Source organism: Thalassophryne amazonica, chromosome 12 (genome assembly GCF_902500255.1).
Source record: "Thalassophryne amazonica chromosome 12, fThaAma1.1, whole genome shotgun sequence".
In the NCBI taxonomy this organism is placed as follows: domain Eukaryota; kingdom Metazoa; phylum Chordata; class Actinopteri; order Batrachoidiformes; family Batrachoididae; genus Thalassophryne; species Thalassophryne amazonica.
Genome location: NC_047114.1, coordinates 20344159 through 20365785, shown reverse-complemented (window position 1 = coordinate 20365785; position 21627 = coordinate 20344159). Strand labels below are relative to the sequence as shown.

Here is a 21627-nt window from a genome sequence, read left to right as displayed (position 1 = left end):
AAAGGTTCTCAGGTTCTCTCTCACCTCTTTCTTCTGTATGGCAGAAGAAAGAGCTGTTTTGTGATGGTGTACGTTTCTTCCTGGACCACGATTGTCCCATTGGAGTACTAAAACCACGTAACAAATACAGAGAGGCGAAGAAGATTCTTTGAGAGAACAGCATCAAGTTTCAGACTCCATATCCAGCAAAAATGCAGGTTTTTTTTATGATAATGGCACTTGTTTATACAAAGATGCAGCGGAAGCAACATGAGACATGGCAACGCAAGGACTACCCGTCACTGTGGTGAAACCTCCAGTCCTCCCGGTATAACAGTAGATCCCCCCCCCCCCCCGGAAATCTTCCCCCTGGGGGAAGATATCTACGATATCTCACCCCTCACCCCTGACAGGAAACATTCCTACAGGGCAGCACTGATTAAACCAAACCTTGAGAAGGCCCAATCAGGATAGAGTAGCCTTTAAACTCAATATTTCATGGATGTTTTATGGTCCCAGATGAAGCAGTTTGATTGATGGTGAACAATATTGGTATTCTTTCTGTATGTATCTATAGCTATCTACAATAGTAATATTTTCTATTCTGAAGTATCTTTAAATCCCTCTTCCAAATATACGCTACAAATATATGGATCTGATTGACAACCTGAAACATGTGATGTGATGGAAAATACTCCAATTTAGTTTTGCATAAAATATCCAGTGTATAGAACACACAGTAACATACTATACCATCTTTATTTATAAAGCACTTTACTACAACCAAAGCTGACCCAAAGTGCTGTACAGTAAAACATACAGTTAAAACATTAAGACATAATAATAATAATAAAAAACTAATAAATAAATTAGTGCACGCACACACAAACACATACACACACACACAAACACAATAGTATACACAGAAACATATGTTTACTAGACTGGCCATGAAGATGGTCTCATTTAATGTGAAAGGGATTTCAAACACGGTTAAAAGGAGTAAAATACTATCAAAAGTAAAAAGGGAAAATGCTCAAATTGTACTGTTATAGGAGATGCACCTTTCTGTGTTAGAGCATGAAAAGCTGAAAAAAATGGGTTATACAACTACAAGAGCATATTATTCATCTTACAGAAATGGACGAAGGAGGGTGTTATTGTATTAATTTCACAAATAATACAATTTGATTATATTTCTGAGGAGTTTTATAAAGAAGGGAGGTATATGGTTTCAGGGAAGATCAACAATGTAACAATAACCATTTGTAATGTTTATATTCTTCCTGGAAGTAATTTTGCCTTAAGCTGTTTGATTTGATGATTGGTGCCCCAGAAATTGTAATCTGTGGAGGTGATTGGAACCTTCATCTTAACCCTTACCTAGATGTATCTAAAAAGGTACCCTCAAATGTAATACAGAAAAAGTGACGAACTTGATGACTGAATTGGGGATATTAGACCTAATATTAGACACTTTAATAACTGTAATCTGGGGAAAACGTATTTCTTGGTGTGCCCATAATAAGAAAGAAAAACATTTAAGATGGATAGACCTTGACAAAAAATTTAAAGACTTAGAAATAAAACATAAAAAGAAAGAATGCCCTAATCATTTGAACGAGATTAAGAAAATGCAAAATGAAATAAATTTGTTGTACACACAGGAAATTGAAAAGAAGTTTGTCTTTGTAAAACAAAAATATTATGCAGCTGGTCCTAAAGCATCAAAAATTCTTGCTAGAAGACTGCATAAAGAAAGTGCAGACAATACAATATACAAAATTAAAGATCCCGATTCTGGCATTGTATTGTATAAACAAGAGTTACAAAACGCTTTTGAGAAATATTATAAAAATCTGTACACGTAAGTGAATTGCATGTGGAGGCTTTTCTTAACTCACTCCCTAGTTTGTAATGAAAATATGTGTTGTGGACTGATTGTCACGGAAACCAGTCTGGATATGGGAAAATATCCGACCAGTAATCAGCCAATCAGAGCACGCGTAGCATCACAGCCGTATAACAAAATAGCATATTGACTGCTGAAATATCAGAGAGATAACTAAGTGGCACCATCTCTAGGCTAAAGGCTATTAAGACTCCGGGCCCAGACGGCTTTCCTCCAGAATGGTACAAAGTATTACAGAATGAGCTCTTGCAAAGTCTTTAAAGGGCTTCTAATACAGTTTTTAAAGAATCAAAAATGTCACCTTCATGGAGTGAAGCAGTTATCTCAACCATCCCTAAAAAGGAAAAGATAAGTTGGAATGTGGGTCAGACAGGCCGATTTCTGTGTTGAATGTCAATTATAATGTTCACAGCTATTCTTGCTAAGAGACTGGAGAAGATGCTTCCACACCTCATACACACAGATCAAACTGGCATTGTTTTGCAGAGACAAACACATGACAACATTAGACATTCATTGCATGTCCTACATCACGTTCAGCAAAACAAATTAGAGGCTCTTTTGGTGAGTCTAGAAGCTGAAAAAGCTTTTGACTCCATTAGTTGGGCATTCTTATATAAAGAATTAACACAAATGGGGGTACATTGAAATTTTGTTCAGGTTATTCATACACTGTATAATAAACCATCTGCTGGAATTAAAATTAATGGATATCTTCAGATTCCATTACATTGCAGCGCCGGTCGAGACAGGGCTCTCCTTTTTTGCCGCTCCTTTTTTCTTTATATACTGTATAGAACCACTTGCACAATGGTTGAGGCAGACAGAAAGTATTAAAGGCATTTCTAGAAATGGAGATGACTTAAAGTTGCTCTATATGTGGATGATGTTTTGATTCATATATCTGATCAGAACTGGTCGCAGACGTGGTCTGGACTTCCCAAAATCAACGACCAGCTCCTTTGTCTTTGAGGTGTTGAGCTGTAGATGGTTTGTGTAGCACCAGGCAGCAAAGTCCTTCACTAGGGTCCTGTACTCCTCTCTGTCATCCCTCATGCATTCAACAATGGCTGTGTCATCTGAGAACTTCTGGATGTGACACAGCTCACAGTGAGAGTCTAAACATGTGAGAAGAGTTGATTTCAGAATGCAAGCACCCAAGCATGAAACTGATGGAGTCGAGCTTTGTTAATCAAGGTCCATAACTCTGGTAAAATGAGTCCAACTCAAAACAATATAATAAGGTTGTTACCAACCTATAACAAGGACTTATACCAAGGTTCAGAAAATTCCTCCTAAAATTGTGAGAGGACTTGATTTCAGAATGCAGGCACCCACTCATGAAACTGATAGAGTCTATATTTGTTAATCAAAGGCCACAAGTCTGTTAAAATGAGCCCAACAAGAATGATATAACAATATCTGTATTAATCAATCAATCAATCAACTTTTTTCTTGTATAGCGCCAAATCACAACAAACAGTTGCCCCAAGGCGCTCCACATTGCAAGGCAAGGCCATACAATAATTATGAAACACAGTCTACGTCTAAAGCAACATAACCAAGGGATGGTCCAGGGTCACCCGATCCAGCCCTAACTATAAGCCTTAGCGAAAAGGAAAGTTTTAAGCCTAATCTTAAAAGTAGAGAGGGTATCTGTCTCCCTGATCTGAATTGGGAGCTGGTTCCACAGGAGAGGAGCCTGAAAGCTGAAGGCTCTGCCTCCCATTCTACTCTTACAAACCCTAGGAACTACAAGTAAGCCCGCAGTCTGAGAGCGAAGCGCTCTAATGGGGTAATATGGTACTACGAGGTCCCTAAGATAAGATGGGACCTGATTATTCAAAACCTTATAAGTAAGAAGAAGAATTTTAAATTTTATTCTAGCATTAACAGGAAGCCAATGAAGGGAGGCCAACACGGGTGAGATATGCTCTCTCCTGCTAGTCCCCGTCAGTACTCTAGCTGCAGCATTCTGAACCAACTGAAGGCTTTTTAGGGAACTTTTAGGACAACCTGATAATAATGAATTACAATAGTCCAGCCTAGAGGAAATAAATGCATGAATTAGTTTTTCAGCATCACTCTGAGACAAGACCTTTCAGATTTTAGAGATATTGCGTAAATGCAAAAAGGCAGTCATACATATTTGTTTAATATGCGCTTTGAATGACATATCCTGATCAAAAATAACTCCAAGATTTCTCACAGTATTACCAGAGATCAGGGAAATGCCATCCAGAGTAACGATCTGGTTAGACACCATGCTTCTAAGATTTGTGGGGCCAAGTACAATAACTTCAGTTTTATCTGAGTTTAAAAGCAGGAAATTAGAGGTCATCCATGTCTTTATGTCTGTAAGACAATCCTGCAGTTTAGCTAATTGGTGCGTATCCTCTGGCTTCATGGATAGATAAAGCTGGGTATCATCTGCGTAACAATGAAAATTTAAGCAATACCGTCTAATAATACTGCCCAAGGGAAGCATGTATAAAGTGAATAAAATTGGTCCTAGCACAGAACCTTGTGGAACTCCATAATTAACTTTAGTCTGTGAAGAAGATTCCCCATTTACATGAACAAACTGTAATCTATTAGACAAATATGATTCAAACCACCGCAGCGCAATGCCTTTAATACCTATGACATGCTCTAATCTCTGTAATAAAATTTTATGGTCAACAGTATCAAAAGCAGCACTGAGGTCCAACAGAACAAGCACAGAGATAAGTCCACTGTCCGAAGCCATAAGAAGATCATTTGTAACCTTCACTAATGCTGTTTCTGTACTATGATGAATTCTAAAACCTGACTGAAACTCTTCAAATAGACCATTCCTCTGCAGGTGATCAGTTAGCTGTTTTACAACTACCCTCTCAAGAATCTTTGAGAGAAAAGGAAGGTTGGAGATTGGCCTATAATTAGCTAAGATAGCTGGGTCAAGTGATGGCTTTTTAAGTAATGGTTTAATTACTGCCACCTTAAAGGCCTGTGGTACATAACCAACTAACAAAGATAGATTGATCATATTTAAGATTGAAGCATTAAATAATGGTAGGACTTCCTTGAGCAGCCTGGCAGGAATGGGGTCTAATAAGCATGTTGATGGTTTGGATGAAGTAACTAATGAAAATAACTCAGACAGAACAATCGGAGAGAAAGAGTCTAACCAAATACCGGCATCACTGAAAGCAGCCAAAGATAACGATACATCTTTGGGATGGTTATGAGTAATTTTTTCTCTAATAGTCAAAATTTTGTTAGCAAAGAAAGTCATGAAGTCATTACTAGTTAAAGTTAATGGAATACTCAGCTCAATAGAGCTCTGACTCTTTGTCAGCCTGGCTACAGTGCTGAAAAGAAACCTGGGGTTGTTCTTATTTTCTTCAATTAGTGATGAGTAGAAAGATGTCCTAGCTTCACGAAGGGCTTTCTTATAGAGCAACAAACTCTTTTTCCAGGCTAAGTGAAGATCTTCTAAATTAGTGAGACGCCATTTCCTCTCCAACTTACGGGTTATCTGCTTTAAGCTACGAGTTTGTGAGTTATACCACGGAGTCAGACACTTCTGATTTAAAGCTCTCTTTTTCAGAGGAGCTACAGCATCCAAAGTTGTCTTCAATGAGGATGTAAAACTATTGACAAGATACTCTAACTCCCTTACAGAGTTTAGGTAGCTACTCTGCTCTGTGTTGGTATATGACATTAGAGAACATAAAGAAGGAATCATATCCTTAAACCTAGTTACAGCGCTTTCTGAAAGACTTCTAGTGTAATGAAACTTATTCCCCACTGCAGGGTAGTCCATCAGGGTAAATGTAAATGTTATTAAAAAATGATCAGACAAAAGGGAGTTTTCAGGGAATACTGTTAAGTCTTCTATTTCCATACCATAAGTCAGAACAAGATCTAAAATATGATTAAAGTGGTGGGTGGACTCATTTACTTTTTGAGCAAAGCCGATAGAGTCTAATAATAGATTAAATGCAGTGTTGAGGCTGTCATTCTCAGCATCTGTGTGGATGTTAAAATCGCCCACTATAATTATCTTATCTGAGCTAAGCACTAAGTCAGACAAAAGGTCTGAAAATTCACAGAGAAACTCACAGTAACGACCAGGTGGACGATAGATAATAACAAATAAAACTGGTTTTTGGGACTTCCAATTTGGATGGACAAGACTAAGAGACAAGCTTTCAAATGAATTAAAGCTCTGTCTAGGTTTTTGATTAATTAATAAGCTGGAATGGAAGATTGCTGCTAATCCTCCGCCCCGGCCCGTGCTACGAGCATTCTGACAGTTAGTGTGACTCGGGGGTGTTGACTCATTTAAACTAACATATTCATCCTGCTGTAACCAAGTTTCTGTTAGGCAGAATAAATCAATACGTTGATCAATTATTATATCATTTACCAACAGGGACTTAGAAGAAAGAGACCTAATGTTTAATAGACCACATTTAACTGTTTTATTCTGTGGTGCAATTGAAGGTGCTATATTATTTTTTCTTTTTGAATTTTTATGCTTAAATAGATTTTTGCTAGTTATTGGTGGTCTGGGAGCAGGCACCGTCTCTACGGGGATGGGGTAATAGGGGGATGGCAGGGGGAGAGAAGCTGCAGAGAGGTGTATAAGACCACAGCTCTGCCTCCTGGTCCCAACGCTAGACAGTCACAGTTTGGAGGATCCCAAAAAATTGGCCAGATTTCTAGAAATGAGAGCTGCTCCCTCTAAAGTGGGATGGATGCCGTCTCTCCTAACAAGACCAGGTTTTCCCCAGAAGCTTTGCCAATTATCAATGAAGCCCACCTCATTTTTTGGACACCACTCAGACAGCCAGCAATTCAAGGAGAACATGCGGCTAAACATGTCACTCCCGGTCTGATTGGGGAGGGGCCCAGAGAAAACAACAGAGTCCGACATTGTTTTTGCAAAGTTACACACCGATTCAATGTTAATTTTAGTGACCTCCGATTGGCGTAACCGAGTGTCATTACTGCCGACGTGAATTACAATCTTACCAAATTTACGCTTAGCCTTAGCCAGCAATTTCAAATGTCCTTCGATGTCGCCTGCTCTGGCCCCCGGAAGACAATTGACAATGGTTGCTGGTGTCGCTAACTTCACATTTCTCAAAACAGAGTCGCCAATAACCAGAGTTTGATCCTCGGCGAGTGTATCGTCGAGTGGGGAAAAACGGTTAGAGATGTGAACGGGTTGACGGTGTACACGGGGCTTCTGTTTAGGGCTACGCTTCCTCCTCACAGTCACCCAGTCAGCCTGCCTTCCCGACTGCACGGGGTCTGCCAGGGGGGAACTAACGGCGGCTAAGCTACCTTTGTCCGCACCGACTACAGGGGCCTGGCTAGCTGTAGAATTTTCCACGGTGCGGAGCCGAGCCTCCAATTCGCCCAGCCTGGCCTCCAAAGCTACGAATAAGCTGCACTTATTACAAGTACCGTTACTGCTAAAAGAGGCCGAGGAATAACTAAACATTTCACACCCAGAGCAGAAAAGTACGGGAGAGACAGGAGAAGCCGCCATGCTAAAACGGCTAAGAGCTAGTAGCTACGCTAAGCTAGCGGATTCCCAAACAGGGAATCCGACACTAGACAGGCTGTGGAGCAGCACAGGTAACGCACGACAACAGTGCTAAAATAAAATAAAAATCCACTAGACAGGCTGTGGAGCAGCACAGGTAACGCACAACAACAGTGTTAAAAAATAAAATAAAATAAAAATAAAAATCCACTGGACAGGCTGTGGAGCAGCACAGGCAACGCACGACAACAGTGCTAAAACAAAATAAAAATCCACTAGACAGGCTGTGGAGCAGCACAGGTAACACACGACAACAGTGCTAAAAAATAAAATAAAAATAAAAATCCACTGGACAGGCTGTGGAGCAGCACAGGCAACGCACGACAACAGTGCTAAAACAAAATAAAAATCCACTGGACAGGCTGTGGAGCAGCACAGGTAACGCACGACAACAGTGCTAAATCAAAATCCACTGGACAGGCTGTGGAGCAGCACAGGTAACGCACGACAACAGTGCTAAAACAAAATAAAAATCCACTAGACAGGCTGTGGAGCAGCACAGGTAACGCACAACAACAGTGCTAAAAAATAAAATAAAAATAAAAATCCACTGGACAGGCTGTGGAGCAGCACAGGCAACGCACGACAACAGTGCTAAAACAAAATAAAAATCCACTAGACAGGCTGTGGAGCAGCACAGGTACGCATGACAACAGCGCTAAATAAAAATCCACTGGACAGGCTGTGGAGCAGCACAGGTAATGCACGACAACAGCGCCAAAAAAAAAAAAAATCAAAATCAAAATCCACTGGACAGGCTGTGGAGCAGCACAGGTAACGCACGACAACAGTGCTAAATCAAAATCCACTGGACAGGCTGTGGAGCAGCACAGGTAACGCACGACAACAGTGCTAAACAAAATAAAAATCCACTAGACAGGCTGTGGAGCAGCACAGGTAACGCACGACAACAGTGCTAAAACAAAATAAAATCCACTAGACAGGCTGTGGAGCAGCACAGGTAACGCACGACAACAGCGCTAAATAAAAATCCACTGGACAGGCTGTGGAGCAGCACAGGTAACGCACGACAACAGCGCCAAAAAAAAAATAAAATCAAAATCAAAATCCACTGGACAGGCTGTGGAGCAGCACAGGTAACGCACGACAACAGTGGTAAAAAATAAATAAAAATCCACTGGACAGGCTGTGGAGCAGCACAGGTAACGCACGACAACAGTGCTAAAATAAAATAAAAATCCACTAGACAGGCTGTGGAGCAGCACAGGTAACGCACAACAACAGTGTTAAAAAATAAAATAAAATAAAAATAAAAATCCACCGGACAGGCTGTGGAGCAGCACAGGCAACGCACGACAACAGTGCTAAAACAAAATAAAAATCCACTAGACAGGCTGTGGAGCAGCACAGGTAACACACGACAACAGTGCTAAAAAATAAAATAAAAATAAAAATCCACTGGACAGGCTGTGGAGCAGCACAGGCAACGCACGACAACAGTGCTAAAACAAAATAAAAATCCACTAGACAGGCTGTGGAGCAGCACAGGTAACGCACGACAACAGTGCTAAATCAAAATCCACTGGACAGGCTGTGGAGCAGCACAGGTAACGCACGACAACAGTGCTAAATCAAAATCCACTGGACAGGCTGTGGAGCAGCACAGGTAACGCACGACAACAGTGCTAAAACAAAATAAAAATCCACTAGACAGGCTGTGGAGCAGCACAGGTAACGCACAACAACAGTGCTAAAAAATAAAATAAAAATAAAAATCCACTGGACAGGCTGTGGAGCAGCACAGGTAACACACGACAACAGTGCTAAAAAATAAAATAAAAATAAAAATCCACTGGACAGGCTGTGGAGCAGCACAGGCAACGCACGACAACAGTGCTAAAACAAAATAAAAATCCACTAGACAGGCTGTGGAGCAGCACAGGTAACGCACGACAACAGTGCTAAATCAAAATCCACTGGACAGGCTGTGGAGCAGCACAGGTAACGCACGACAACAGTGCTAAATCAAAATCCACTGGACAGGCTGTGGAGCAGCACAGGTACGCATGACAACAGCGCTAAATAAAAATCCGCTGGACAGGCTGTGGAGCAGCACAGGTAATGCACGACAACAGCGCCAAAAAAAAATAAAATAAAAATCAAAATCCACTGGACAGGCTGTGGAGCAGCACAGGTAACGCACGACAACAGTGCTAAATCAAAATCCACTGGACAGGCTGTGGAGCAGCACAGGTAACGCACGACAACAGTGCTAAAACAAAATAAAAATCCACTAGACAGGCTGTGGAGCAGCACAGGTAACGCACAACAACAGTGCTAAAAAATAAAATAAAAATAAAAATCCACTGGACAGGCTGTGGAGCAGCACAGGCAACGCACGACAACAGTGCTAAAACAAATAAAATCCACTAGACAGGCTGTGGAGCAGCACAGGTAACGCACGACAACAGCGCTAAATAAAAATCCACTGGACAGGCTGTGGAGCAGCACAGGTAACGCACGACAACAGCGCCAAAAAAAAATAAAATCAAAATCAAAATCCACTGGACAGGCTGTGGAGCAGCACAGGTAACGCACGACAACAGTGGTAAAAAATAAAATAAAAATCCACTGGACAGGCTGTGGAGCAGCACAGGTAACACACGACAACAGTGCTAAAAAAATAAAAAATAAAAAATAATAATAAAATAAAAATCCACTGGACAGGCTGCGGAGCAGCACAGGTAACACACGACAACAGTGGTAAAAAATAAAATAAAAATCCACTAGACAGGCTGTGGAGCAGCACAGGTAACACACGACAACAGTGCTAAAAAAAATAAAATAAAAATCAAAATCCACTGGACAGGCTGTGGAGCAGCACAGGTAACGCACGACAACAGTGCTAAAAAATAAAATAAAAATCCACTGGACAGGCTGTGGAGAAGCACAGGTAACACACGACAACAGTGCTAAAATAAAATAAAAATCAAAATCCACTGGACAGGCTGTGGAGCAGCACAGGTAACGCACGACAACAGTGCCAAAAAATAAAATAAAAATCCACTGGACAGGCTGTGGAGCAGCACAGGTAACGCACGACAACAGTGCCAAAAAACAAAACAAAAATCCACTGAACAGGCTGTGGAGCAGCACAGGTAACACACGACAACAGTGCCAAAATAAAATAAAAATCCACTAGGCAAGCTGTGGAGCAGCACGACAACAGTGCTAAAAAATAAAACAAAAATAAAAACGAAAGCGTTAGCAAGCTAGTTAGCCTGCCAACGCTGATGAAGGCCAGCTGATAAAAGAGCTCCGTCGCGATGCTTCGACCGTTAGAGGTCTTCCTTAGGCGTTGGAGCACGGTGAAAAAGTAAAAAAAAGTAAAAAAGTAGAAAAGTCTTGAAAAAGACTGTTAATTCAAAGAACTCAAACAGCTCAGTTCAAACAGCTAACAGATACAGCAGAACACCCAACCTATAACAAGGACTTGTACAAAGTTTCACAAAATTCCTTCTGAAAGTGTGGGAGGAGTTGATTTCAGAATGATTATACCTTTTTTGGACTGATGGGCAGTTAGACAGACGGACAGACAGAAATCACCATGACATAATCCCCTTTCAGGCCTTCAGCCAGTGGGGATAAAACCAACAGCACGTTGGTAAACACACACAACAAAATGAACTAAAAAAACAGCAGGTCAGTAAACGAACATGACAAAATGAACATTTGAAAAGCATAAGCGGTTCTGCAGTCAGACAGACAGATTCACAGACAGACAGCTACCTCTGTGGTGTTGCTGCCCTGGAAATGGTCCATACTGATCCAAACTGGCCTGTAGAGCTTTTCTTGGGTATAGGCTGAATGCAGCAGCTTGAGAGAAGATTCCAGGACCTGCTGAGTCTGAACCCGCAAGTAAAGTCCCCAAGCAGAATGAGCCGTCCCACCAAGCAGCTGCAGGACATCCTACACACCACACACACATTCACAGACCATCATATGTGACAGTTTTATGTGGCTCACCTCATCGTCTTATACCGCGTGGACTATATGCATATCTATATCTCGGCTTTCCACTCAGATCATCTCTGGTGACTTGTTGAGTCTTCATGCCTCTGGCTTGTTTGCTTTCCTGCTTTGCCTCCTTTTTTTCTTTCTTTTTTGACCTCTTGAAACACTTTTTGGAATTCTTTAATTGTACTTTTTTTTTATTTTCTGGAGGATTGTTTGAATAGACCGTTGTTATATTGTTTGGCACATGCGCACTGAGTCGCACATATAGAATGATAAAGGAACATGACTGAATCTACGGATAATACTGTGACAAATGACTGGAACTTGCCCCCCCTCAAAAAAGGTGGACAAAGTCCCATAAACTTGTCCCAGATATGACAATCAGAACAATAAGACAATATTTAGTAGACAACATTGAGATTGACGCAGGTAGTTGTAATCCTGTATGCACTGTGCGCACATTTTTGTCACAGCTTTATTTGTGGGAATTATTCAGTATTACAACAGTAAGAAATGCTTGTGTGAAACTATATTAAATGTGTTGATTCTGCTTCACACAAATGATAGCTGTGCTTGAGAGGAAAGACAGAGAATGAGTTTTCCATCAGGAAGAATCATCGGGCAGATTGCAGACCTCTATGAACAAGCAACTTTCCATTCATTCATCAAAAACATTAAAGTGTATTGCTCCAGTTGTCATGAAAAGAAAACACCAACTCGATGTTTTTCAAGCTTTTGGAAACAAAGTGCACACTGTAGGCTGCGGAACGTCTGGCTGAGGGCACCATTCTTTACTTTCATTTTCGGGTGGGTTGCCAGGTCTGGATTTTATAAACCATGGGTGATCGTAGTAGAACAGCACCCCGTGGAATAAGCTGCAAGAACTGCTCCTCGTACGTGATTTGGACGAACATGCCGACAGCCGAGGTGGACGCTCAGTCATACAAGATTTACACACTACTGAGCACGCGTGTTTACAAGCGCTTCACTTTTTCCACATTTTGTTATGCTACAGCCTTTTTCCAAAATGTATGAAATTCATTTTTTCTCTTAAAATTCTACACAGTACCCCATTCTACACAGTACCCCATAATGACAATGTGAAAAAGGTTTTTTTTTTTAAGATTTTTATAACTTTATTTAAAAAACAAACAAACTAAGAAATCACATGTACAGTATTCACAGCCTTCATCATGAAGGTCAAAATTGAGCTAAGTTACATCCTGTTTCCACTGATGACCCTTGAGATGTTTCTACAACTTAATTGGAGTCCACCTGGGGAAAATTCAGTTGGTTGGTTCAGTTGGTTGGGCATGATTTGAGCTTGAAGTCAAAGGAATTGTCTGTAGACCTCTGAGACAGGATTGTCTTGAGGCACAAATCTGGAGAAGGGTACAGAAACATTTCTGCTGCTTTGAAGGTCCCAATGAGCACAGTGGCCCCCATCATCAGTAAATGGAAGAAGTTTGGATCCACCAGGACTCTTCCTAGAGCTGGTTGCCTGTCTAAACTAAGCGATCAGGGAAGAAGAACCTTACTCAGGGAGATGACCAAGAACCCGATGATCACCTCATGCATTCCTCTGTGGAGAGAGGAAAACCTTCCAGAAGGACAACCATTTCTGCAGCAATCCACCAATCAGGCCTGTATGGTAGAGGAAAAACTTTGTTCACATTGTTATTATGGGGTATTGTGTGTAGAATTTTGAAGAAAAAAAACTGTTGCTCAAACTATATCCAAAGCTGGTGTGTCTGCTCGATCACACCAGCTGTTGTCTCTCTCTGACCGACTGCTGTGGGTCTCTGCCCGGTCTCACTGATGAACAGTCGCTGAAAAAAGCTCCTCCCAGCAGGGTGATGTCCGTCACTCATTCTTCTGCTTTTTGCTGCTAATCTTGTGGTTATGACTCGCAGACTGAGTGCTTCACTTTTTATTTAATTCTTTTTTCTGGAAAACACAAGTTTTCACAAACATAGCGACTATCTGACTTGTTCAACCTCAGGCAAAGAAACAGAAACCCCACCTCTATGTGCATTCTGTGCCTGTGGACCTGGCAATTTGAGCGTGCCATGTGCATGGTCTAAAAGGCCCTTAACTCAACAGTGAGTGGTGATTTCTTTTAAGGGCCACCATGTTGTTGGAAATAACTATCGCCATACAGCCTATGTTAAATACCTGCTCTTTCAGGCTAATTCAAGCTCAACCTGAATGAAAGTAGATGAGGTTTGGGATGAACTTTTGCAATGCAATATAATGAAACTGATACAGCTAACTTGATTTGCTGATGTACCTGCAGTGTGAGCAGCTCTGGGCTCCTTCCAGAAGCTTCCATCAGAGGGACTCCAAATTGCTGATGGTCAGAAATCACCCGAACCACCAACATACCACCAGCACTATCTGCACATGCACAAATGTTACAAGCAAGACAGAAGTGGATTAATACGAGTCCGTAATGTGGATAATTCATTTGACAGTCACAACGTTCAATTAAAAAAGTTGAACTTATGGAACTGCTCCTCACGTTAAGATAAACTAAATTGTACTCTGTGTAATATTTACCGGCTGTTTATTTATTTATTTATTTATTTACTTTTGCAATCTGACTGCAAAGACGTTATTGGCAAATATCATACTACAATTTGAGCAGCATTTGTCCACCTGTTTGTCTGTTTGTTGGCCTCCTCCTCTCAGGTCCTTTGGCTGATTTATACCAAACATGGTACAGTATTTTGAGGTTGACCCAAAATAACCCCTAAAGGGTTCATACTGGCAAAAGTTACGGTCATTAGTGTCAAAGATTAGAATTTTGAGTTTCTCTCACGCAGTTTATGCACAGTTTGGAGCACATATGTAGACAGGTTCTGTAACGGGGGCAAATCGTACATCTGCTTACCTGAAAGTTTAGCTAATGTGGATGCTCGATCAGTGACAGTGAACCATTGGACACTCAGACTGCTTTGGTTTATGTGCTCAGGCAGCAAGCTGTCAGATTGATAAGAAGGATAGAAAAAGTCCATCAGATCTCCCCCAGGATAGAAACTCCTCAGACGGCCTTGCTTCTCTGTAAAACAACATAAATAAACACATTCATTAATTTTGAGGTGAATTGGGGACTCTAAATTGATTGTACGCCCTATGTCTGCTGGGATAGCCCCTGTGACACTTGGGGGTATAGCAAATGAATGAATAATTTGATAATCTAGTAATCCACAATATTCCAGTTTGAGATATCTACAATGTCATTCTGACTATCTGAAACCAAATTTAAGATGTCTGCAATGGGTAATGTATCTATCTTGGATTGTGGGCATTCGTAGTAGAACGTGGAATCGCCCTGTTATATTAAAAATGGATCTGTATTATTTTGGCTGCTCAAATTTCATTAGGAGAAATTTTATCTTTATAAAGACAATAGCAGTGTATCATTTGTCATTTATCATCATTAGGTGTGCAGCCAATCAAATATACTCAACAAAAATATAAACGCAACACTTTTGGTTTTGCTCCCATTTTGTATGAGATGAACTCAAAGATCTAAAACGTTTTCCACATACACAATATCACCATTTCCCTCAAATATTGTTCACAAACCAGTCTAAATCTGTGATAGTGAGCACTTCTCCTTTGCTGAGATAATCCATCCCACCTCACAGGTGTGCCATATGCTTATGTATTTTGGGTCAAGGATGAACTATGCAAAAAACAGAAAGTTGATAGGACAGATATTTTTGGCAAATTAGCAGTGTTAGATGTTTGTGTGTGTCAGCTGGAATTTGGCTGACACCTGCCGCGAGAGGGACTGATGGGTTCGCACAGTGCACACTCTGTCTTTCAACTGCTGGTGTGCGCAAATAGTTGTAGCAACAGGTGTACGAGGTGTTCGAGGCGAGGACGATTTTACATGTTTTGCACACGATTCCTGCTTCATGCGCACTTCGACCAAACTTCACACTATGTGTGAAGGGGCCCTCACTTTAGTTAAGTTATGTTGCCGTTACCATGAGTGAGTTCAGCCTCATGTTGCTGACACCATGAGTGAAACATGTATTGTGTTTGATCTCCAACCTGTTTGTGTGTATAATTAGAAGCACCAACATGCGGTAAGGACAAACAGCTGTGCATGCATGTGTGCAACTTCGATCAGGGACAAACAGAGCACAGCTGACATTTGTTGTTTGGTATGGTTATGCCTTTTGGGTCAAGGATGAACGGCGCCAAAACGGAACGCTACTAGGAGTAATAGTTTTGGAGAAGCTACGAATATTAGCTAACGTTGCTAATTACATTTTGTACTCACACGCCTTTCCAACAGGGGGCAGTAAATCATCTTTATATTAAAAGTGCGAGTGTAAGTGCATATAATTGTTAATATGTTAAAAATACATGGATGACACAAGAAAGTGAAAACACTTATTTCCATTGTGGTCCATTTAAAAATAAAATGACAAACTACAAGTAAAAACAAAATAAAAATAATAACGATAATAATAATAATAATAATGACAATAGTGTGTATATGATAACAACCTAAACAATTTATAAATACATTAAGACACTAAATTAATATTAAAAATGACATAATTAACAAGAAATAAAAGGGTTCTTCTACAAATTGTTGAGGTATAAGATTCTAAAAACATTCTGGACTCACACGCCATCCTGACTCATTGATTAATTTATTACCACCCTTGAAAAGTGTCAGCTACTTATTTTATAAACACTACCCAATCTAAAGCCCATGGATCTCCACGGGCAACGTGCTAGTTTCTTAGTATAAGTTTGTACGCACGGTGTAAGCACAAATCTGTGTGTATGAACGTTTGAGGAATGATGTCCCTGGATTTTGTGTTGTGAATCTTGTACCTCACTGTGTTTGTAGAGAAATTGCTGCTATCAACTTATAATTTATTGATCAGTTTTGAATGATGTCCTATCTGGCATTTCTATTCTTTTTTGTTCAATTAGCATAATTACTGGCATATTTCAAATAGCTTTGGAGAAATAAATTGACAGATTAGCTCTCCCTTTTCTGCCCCACATATTAAACTACCCATCCACTGGTGGTGTATGTTAACTAGCTGTTTCCTTACTTGCTGCAGTCTTAAATGCTGACAGTGTCGGTTCATATATGTCGTAATAGACTCTGGCAGGGTGAGTATTGTCTCGGACAAACAGCAGGTCACTGATGCTTGGGTGAACTGAACCCTGCCACAAGGTCAGACTGAACCTGGATACAAAATCACAAAACGTCACAAAGTCTGCTCTCTTTTGTCCTATTTACAACAATTCAAAGCTTTAGCAGACAAAAAACATGATGGTTTTGTAAAACAGGTTGAACAATAAAGTTATTACATGAAACTAATTATAGGTTTGATTTTAAAAGCCCAAAGAATGAAGTTCTGCTCATAGGTGATTTTCACTCATTATAGTAATACAGGTAGAAGATGTGTTACCGTGGTGACTGACTAAGGAGCCAGCTGAGGTGTTGCCAGCTGCTTCTCACCAACAGCGCATGGACTGGGAACGTCACCTAAGGAGACACATCATCTGAATGTTGCAGAAGTACATTTCTCCAGCCGCCACTGAATGTCAGCTGTTATCGGTGTCAGAGTTTGAGTTTTGTTAGTTTTGTATTATCGGGGTTTTGGTTTGTTTATTCTCTTGTTGGGATTTTTCCTGCTTGGGCCTGTCTGTCTCTGTTTCTCTTGTCTCTCTCTTGGTTCTTGGTGATGGGTGTTTCTCTCTCTCTCTCTGGCCATGCCCTGCTTCTGGTGCTTTCCATGCACACCTGTTCCTGATTTACTGATTATCACTTGGGGTTTTATAAGCTCACTGGGTGGTTTTGTTCTTCGCCAGTTTGTCGTGCCTTGCGCCTTCATTCCAGCTCTGTATCTGCGTTCTTGTTCCTGCCTGCCTCATAGTGGGTACCTGACCTCCTCCCTGTTGCCTTGACCATGCCATTTAGCCTGATGATTTCTGCACTGCTGCTTTTGTTGGAATGCCTACTTGTGTACCGACCACTGCTATCCACTTCAGTAAAGCTTACTAAAAATCAGAGCTGTCTGCTGGAGCCGTGCATTTGCATCCTACCGTTCCTGAGCATTCTGTCTGTCAGTCAGTGCCATTACCACAAATTAGAAAACGAACAGACAGCTACTGCTGATGTTGTTCAGAAGGCACCTGTTGTGCAGGGACTTCATCATGAAATAGGATGTTACAACAGACTAAAGTTTGGGCAAGAAGACAACATTTGCAAAGCTAACAGGAAAGCCTACATTCATCCAAGCCAACATTCATCCAATGACAATTTCTTCAGTGGTGTATCTATTTTCTGTGTCTTGTCTATGAGTCATTCCCTGAAGAATTCCTTACTCCTTTCTCCAGAGCTCTATTGAGCTGAGTATTCCATTAACTTTAACTAGTAATGACTTCATGACTTTCTTTGCTAACAAAATTTTAACTATTAGAGAAAAAAATTACTCATAACCATCCCAAAGACGTATCGTTATCTTTGGCTGCTTTCAGTGATGCCTGTATTTGGTTAGACTCTCTCTCTCCGATTGTTCTGTCTGAGTTATTTTCATTAGTTACTTCATCCAAACCATCAACATGTTTATTAGACCCCATTCCTACCAGGCTGCTCAAGGAAGCCCTACCATTATTTAATGCTTCGATCTTAATATGATCAATCTATCTTTGTTAGTTGGCTATGTACCACAGGCTTTTAAGGTGGCAGTAATTAAACCATTACTTAAAAAGCCATCACTTGACCCAGCTATCTTAGCTAATTATAGGCCAATCTCCAACCTTCCTTTTCTCTCAAAAATTCTTGAAAGGGTAGTTGTAAAACAGCTAACTTATCATCTGCAGAGGAATGGTCTATTTGAAGAGTTTCAGTCAGGTTTTAGAATTCATCATAGTACAGAAACAGCATTAGTGAAGGTTACAAATTATCTTCTTATGGCCTCGGACAGTGGACTCATCTCTGTGCTTGTTCTGTTAGACCTCAGTGCTGCTTTTGATACTGTTGACCATAAAATTTTATTACAGAGATTAGAGCATGTCATAGGTATTAAAGGCACTGCGCTGCGGTGGTTTGAATCATATTTGTCTAATAGATTACAATTTGTTCATGTAAATGGGGAATCTTCTTCACAGACTAAGTTAATTATGGAGTTCCACAAGGTTCTGTGCTAGGACCAATTTTATTCACTTTATACATGCTTCCCTTAGGCAGTATTATTAGACGGTATTGCTTAAATTTTCATTGTTACGCAGATGATACCCAGCTTTATCTATCCATGAAGCCAGAGGACACACACCAATTAGCTAAACTGCAGGATTGTCTTACAGACATAAAGACATGGATGACCTCTAATTTCCTGCTTTTAAACTCAGATAAAACTGAAGTTATTGTACTTGGCCCCACAAATCTTAGAAACATGGTGTCTAACCAGATCCTTACTGTGGATGGCATTACCCTGACCTCTAGTAATACTGTGAGAAATCTTGGAGTCATTTTTGATCAGGATATGTCATTCAAAGCGCATATTAAACAAATATGTAGGACTGCTTTTTTGCATTTACCGCAATATCTCTAAAATCAGAAAGGTCTTGTCTCAGAGTGATGCTGAAAAACTAATTCATGCATTTATTTCCTCTAGGCTGGACTATTGTAATTCATTATTATCAGGTTGTCCTAAAAGTTCCCTTAAAAGCCTTCAGTTAATTCAAAATGCTGCAGCTAGAGTACTGACGGGGACTAGAAGGAGAGAGCATATCTCACCCATATTGGCCTCTCTTCATTGGCTTCCTGTTAATTCTAGAATAGAATTTAAAATTCTTCTTCTTACTTATAAGGTTTTGAATAATCAGGTCCCATCTTATCTTAGGGACCTCGTAGTACCATATCACCCCAATAGAGCGCTTCGCTCTCAGACTGCAGGCTTACTTGTAGTTCCTAGGGTTTGTAAGAGTAGAATGGGAGGCAGAGCCTTCAGCTTTCAGGCTCCTCTCCTGTGGAACCAGCTCCCAATTCAGATCAGGGAGACAGACACCCTCTCTACTTTTAAGATTAGGCTTAAAACTTTCCTTTTTGCTAAAGCTTATAGTTAGGGCTGGATCAGGCGACCCTGAACCATTCCTTAGTTATGCTGCTATAGACGTAGACTGCTGGGGGGTTCCCATGATGCACTGTTTCTTTCTCTTTTTGCTCTGTATGCACCACTCTGCATTTAATCATTAGTGATCGATCTCTGCTCCCCTCCACAGCATGTCTTTTTCCTGGTTCTCTCCCTCAGCCCCAACCAGTCCCAGCAGAAGACTGCCCCTCCCTGAGCCTGGTTCTGCTGGAGGTTTCTTCCTGTTAAAAGGGAGTTTTTCCTTCCCACTGTAGCCAAGTGCTTGCTCACAGGGGGTCGTTTTGACCGTTGGGGTTTTACATAATTATTGTATGGCCTTGCCTTACAATATAAAGCGCCTTGGGGCAACTGTTTGTTGTGATTTGGCGCTATATAAAAAAATTGATTGATTGATTGATTTCTTGTCCAGTTTCATAAGCACTGAGGATGTCATCTCTCACTGTGTTCAGATTTCTCATACCCTCAATTACAGGCATTTCTCTCCTCACGACATCTTCATCATGCTTGATCCTGGCCAGTCCAGCCTCTTTGTGCTTCTGACACTTAGCTTCCACAAATCTGGCCATGGCAGATGTATCTGCAGCTGTTGGGGCTCATGTCTGTCTGGCCTTTTTCATTGGTTGAGAAACCAATGATTCCATCACATATCTTTGAATCTTTGTTGAGAGTCTGCTCCAGAGTGTAATCACAGGGAACACGAGAGAAGTTCTGACATGAGCGTTGAACCGAAAATTGACCATCCATCATGTATGCATAGATGGCAGGGTGTGTTTCTGGAAGTTGAATCATGTCTGCCAAGTAAATGGATGCATATCTGGCATACCATTGGTGATCATATGCATGAAACCAAATTATGTCATGATTTGGTTCCACTCACCTCGGGTTGTCTGTTTATTTTGGTATCTCTGTGTATTCCTTTATTTTCGTCTCGTGTCCCGGCTTTTCCATTCGCCCTTTTGTTACACCTGTTGTTCATTAGTTGAGTTATTTGAGCCTCTCCCTCCTCACTGTTGTGTGCTGGTCGATTATGTTCAGTCCTTTCTGTCACATGTACTTCATCTGGTTATTCCACTTCATACAGTGGCTTGCAAAAGTACGTATTCAGCCCCTTGGTATTTCACACATTTTAATTTGTTTATGACATTTCAAATACAAAAAATAAACCAGGCTTCTCAATATAAAAATTTCTAAAATGATCTTCCTTGAACTCAAACTAAAAGTAAATCTCTACAACCTGACATAAATTAATTAAAAATATAAAAGCCAAGATAATGGGTTGCATAAGTAATAGAACCCTTTGGTATAATACCTGTAAATAATCAGTTTTATTGCCAGCTTTCTTCAGACAAGTCAGGGGATGGATACATGAAGATTTCCAAGTCACTGAATATGTCTTGGACTTTATTTACATCAGTTATGAAGAAATACAAACAATATGGCACTCTATGGTAAATCTGTGTGGAGTAATATGCTAAATATTTTTTTTGCAAATCTCGGTGGATTGTCAGCGTTCTTTACACGTTCTCCAAAACACACTAAACTACTGGATGAGTTTTGCTAAAGACGACTGCCACATGTGAGGTGGAACTTCAGCAGCAGGCTGGTGTGTCCACGATAAGAGATGTTTTTTCAGCACATCCTGGATCACGCTGGGGATTTTGATCAGGAAACAGGTCATTGTGCGTCAGGACACTTGGCACAGTTAAAAAGTGTTTTTTCTTTTTGCCTTCATTGGGATTTTTGACATTGACGTGTTGTTTGGCATTTTACAAAACAAAACTTTGGATGTATTCAGTCTGGCCAAAATTGATGAATTTTGCCAAAGTGCTGAGAGAGAAAGCAAAATTCAGCAACATTTTGAGGAGACCACACAAGCCGCAGGTGCGCTGAGCATGCCCCATGGGAAGCGTGATGCACGGATACACTACAAACAGCTTCGCCAATTTGAAGATCACAATAAAAAGAGGTTTGTTGGAGTTTTGGATGCAGAGCGGTTTAACGCATTTAAGCAGCTT

At 40.6% G+C, this 21627-nt stretch overlaps 1 protein-coding gene across 1 annotated transcript in view; it reads right to left on the bottom strand.

Annotated features, from left to right (window-relative positions):
• The window catches only part of fam151a (family with sequence similarity 151 member A), a 62396-nt gene that overhangs the window by 1469 nt on the left and 39300 nt on the right, over positions 1–21627 (bottom strand). Inside the window, exons 6-10 of the mRNA XM_034182693.1 lie at positions 16925–17001; positions 16562–16698; positions 14365–14532; positions 13762–13868; positions 11244–11423 (exon numbers count right to left, since the gene is read on the bottom strand). Of these exons, the coding sequence (XP_034038584.1) occupies positions 11244–11423; positions 13762–13868; positions 14365–14532; positions 16562–16698; positions 16925–17001 (669 nt within the window). The remainder of the gene's footprint in view (positions 1–11243; positions 11424–13761; positions 13869–14364; positions 14533–16561; positions 16699–16924; positions 17002–21627) is intronic.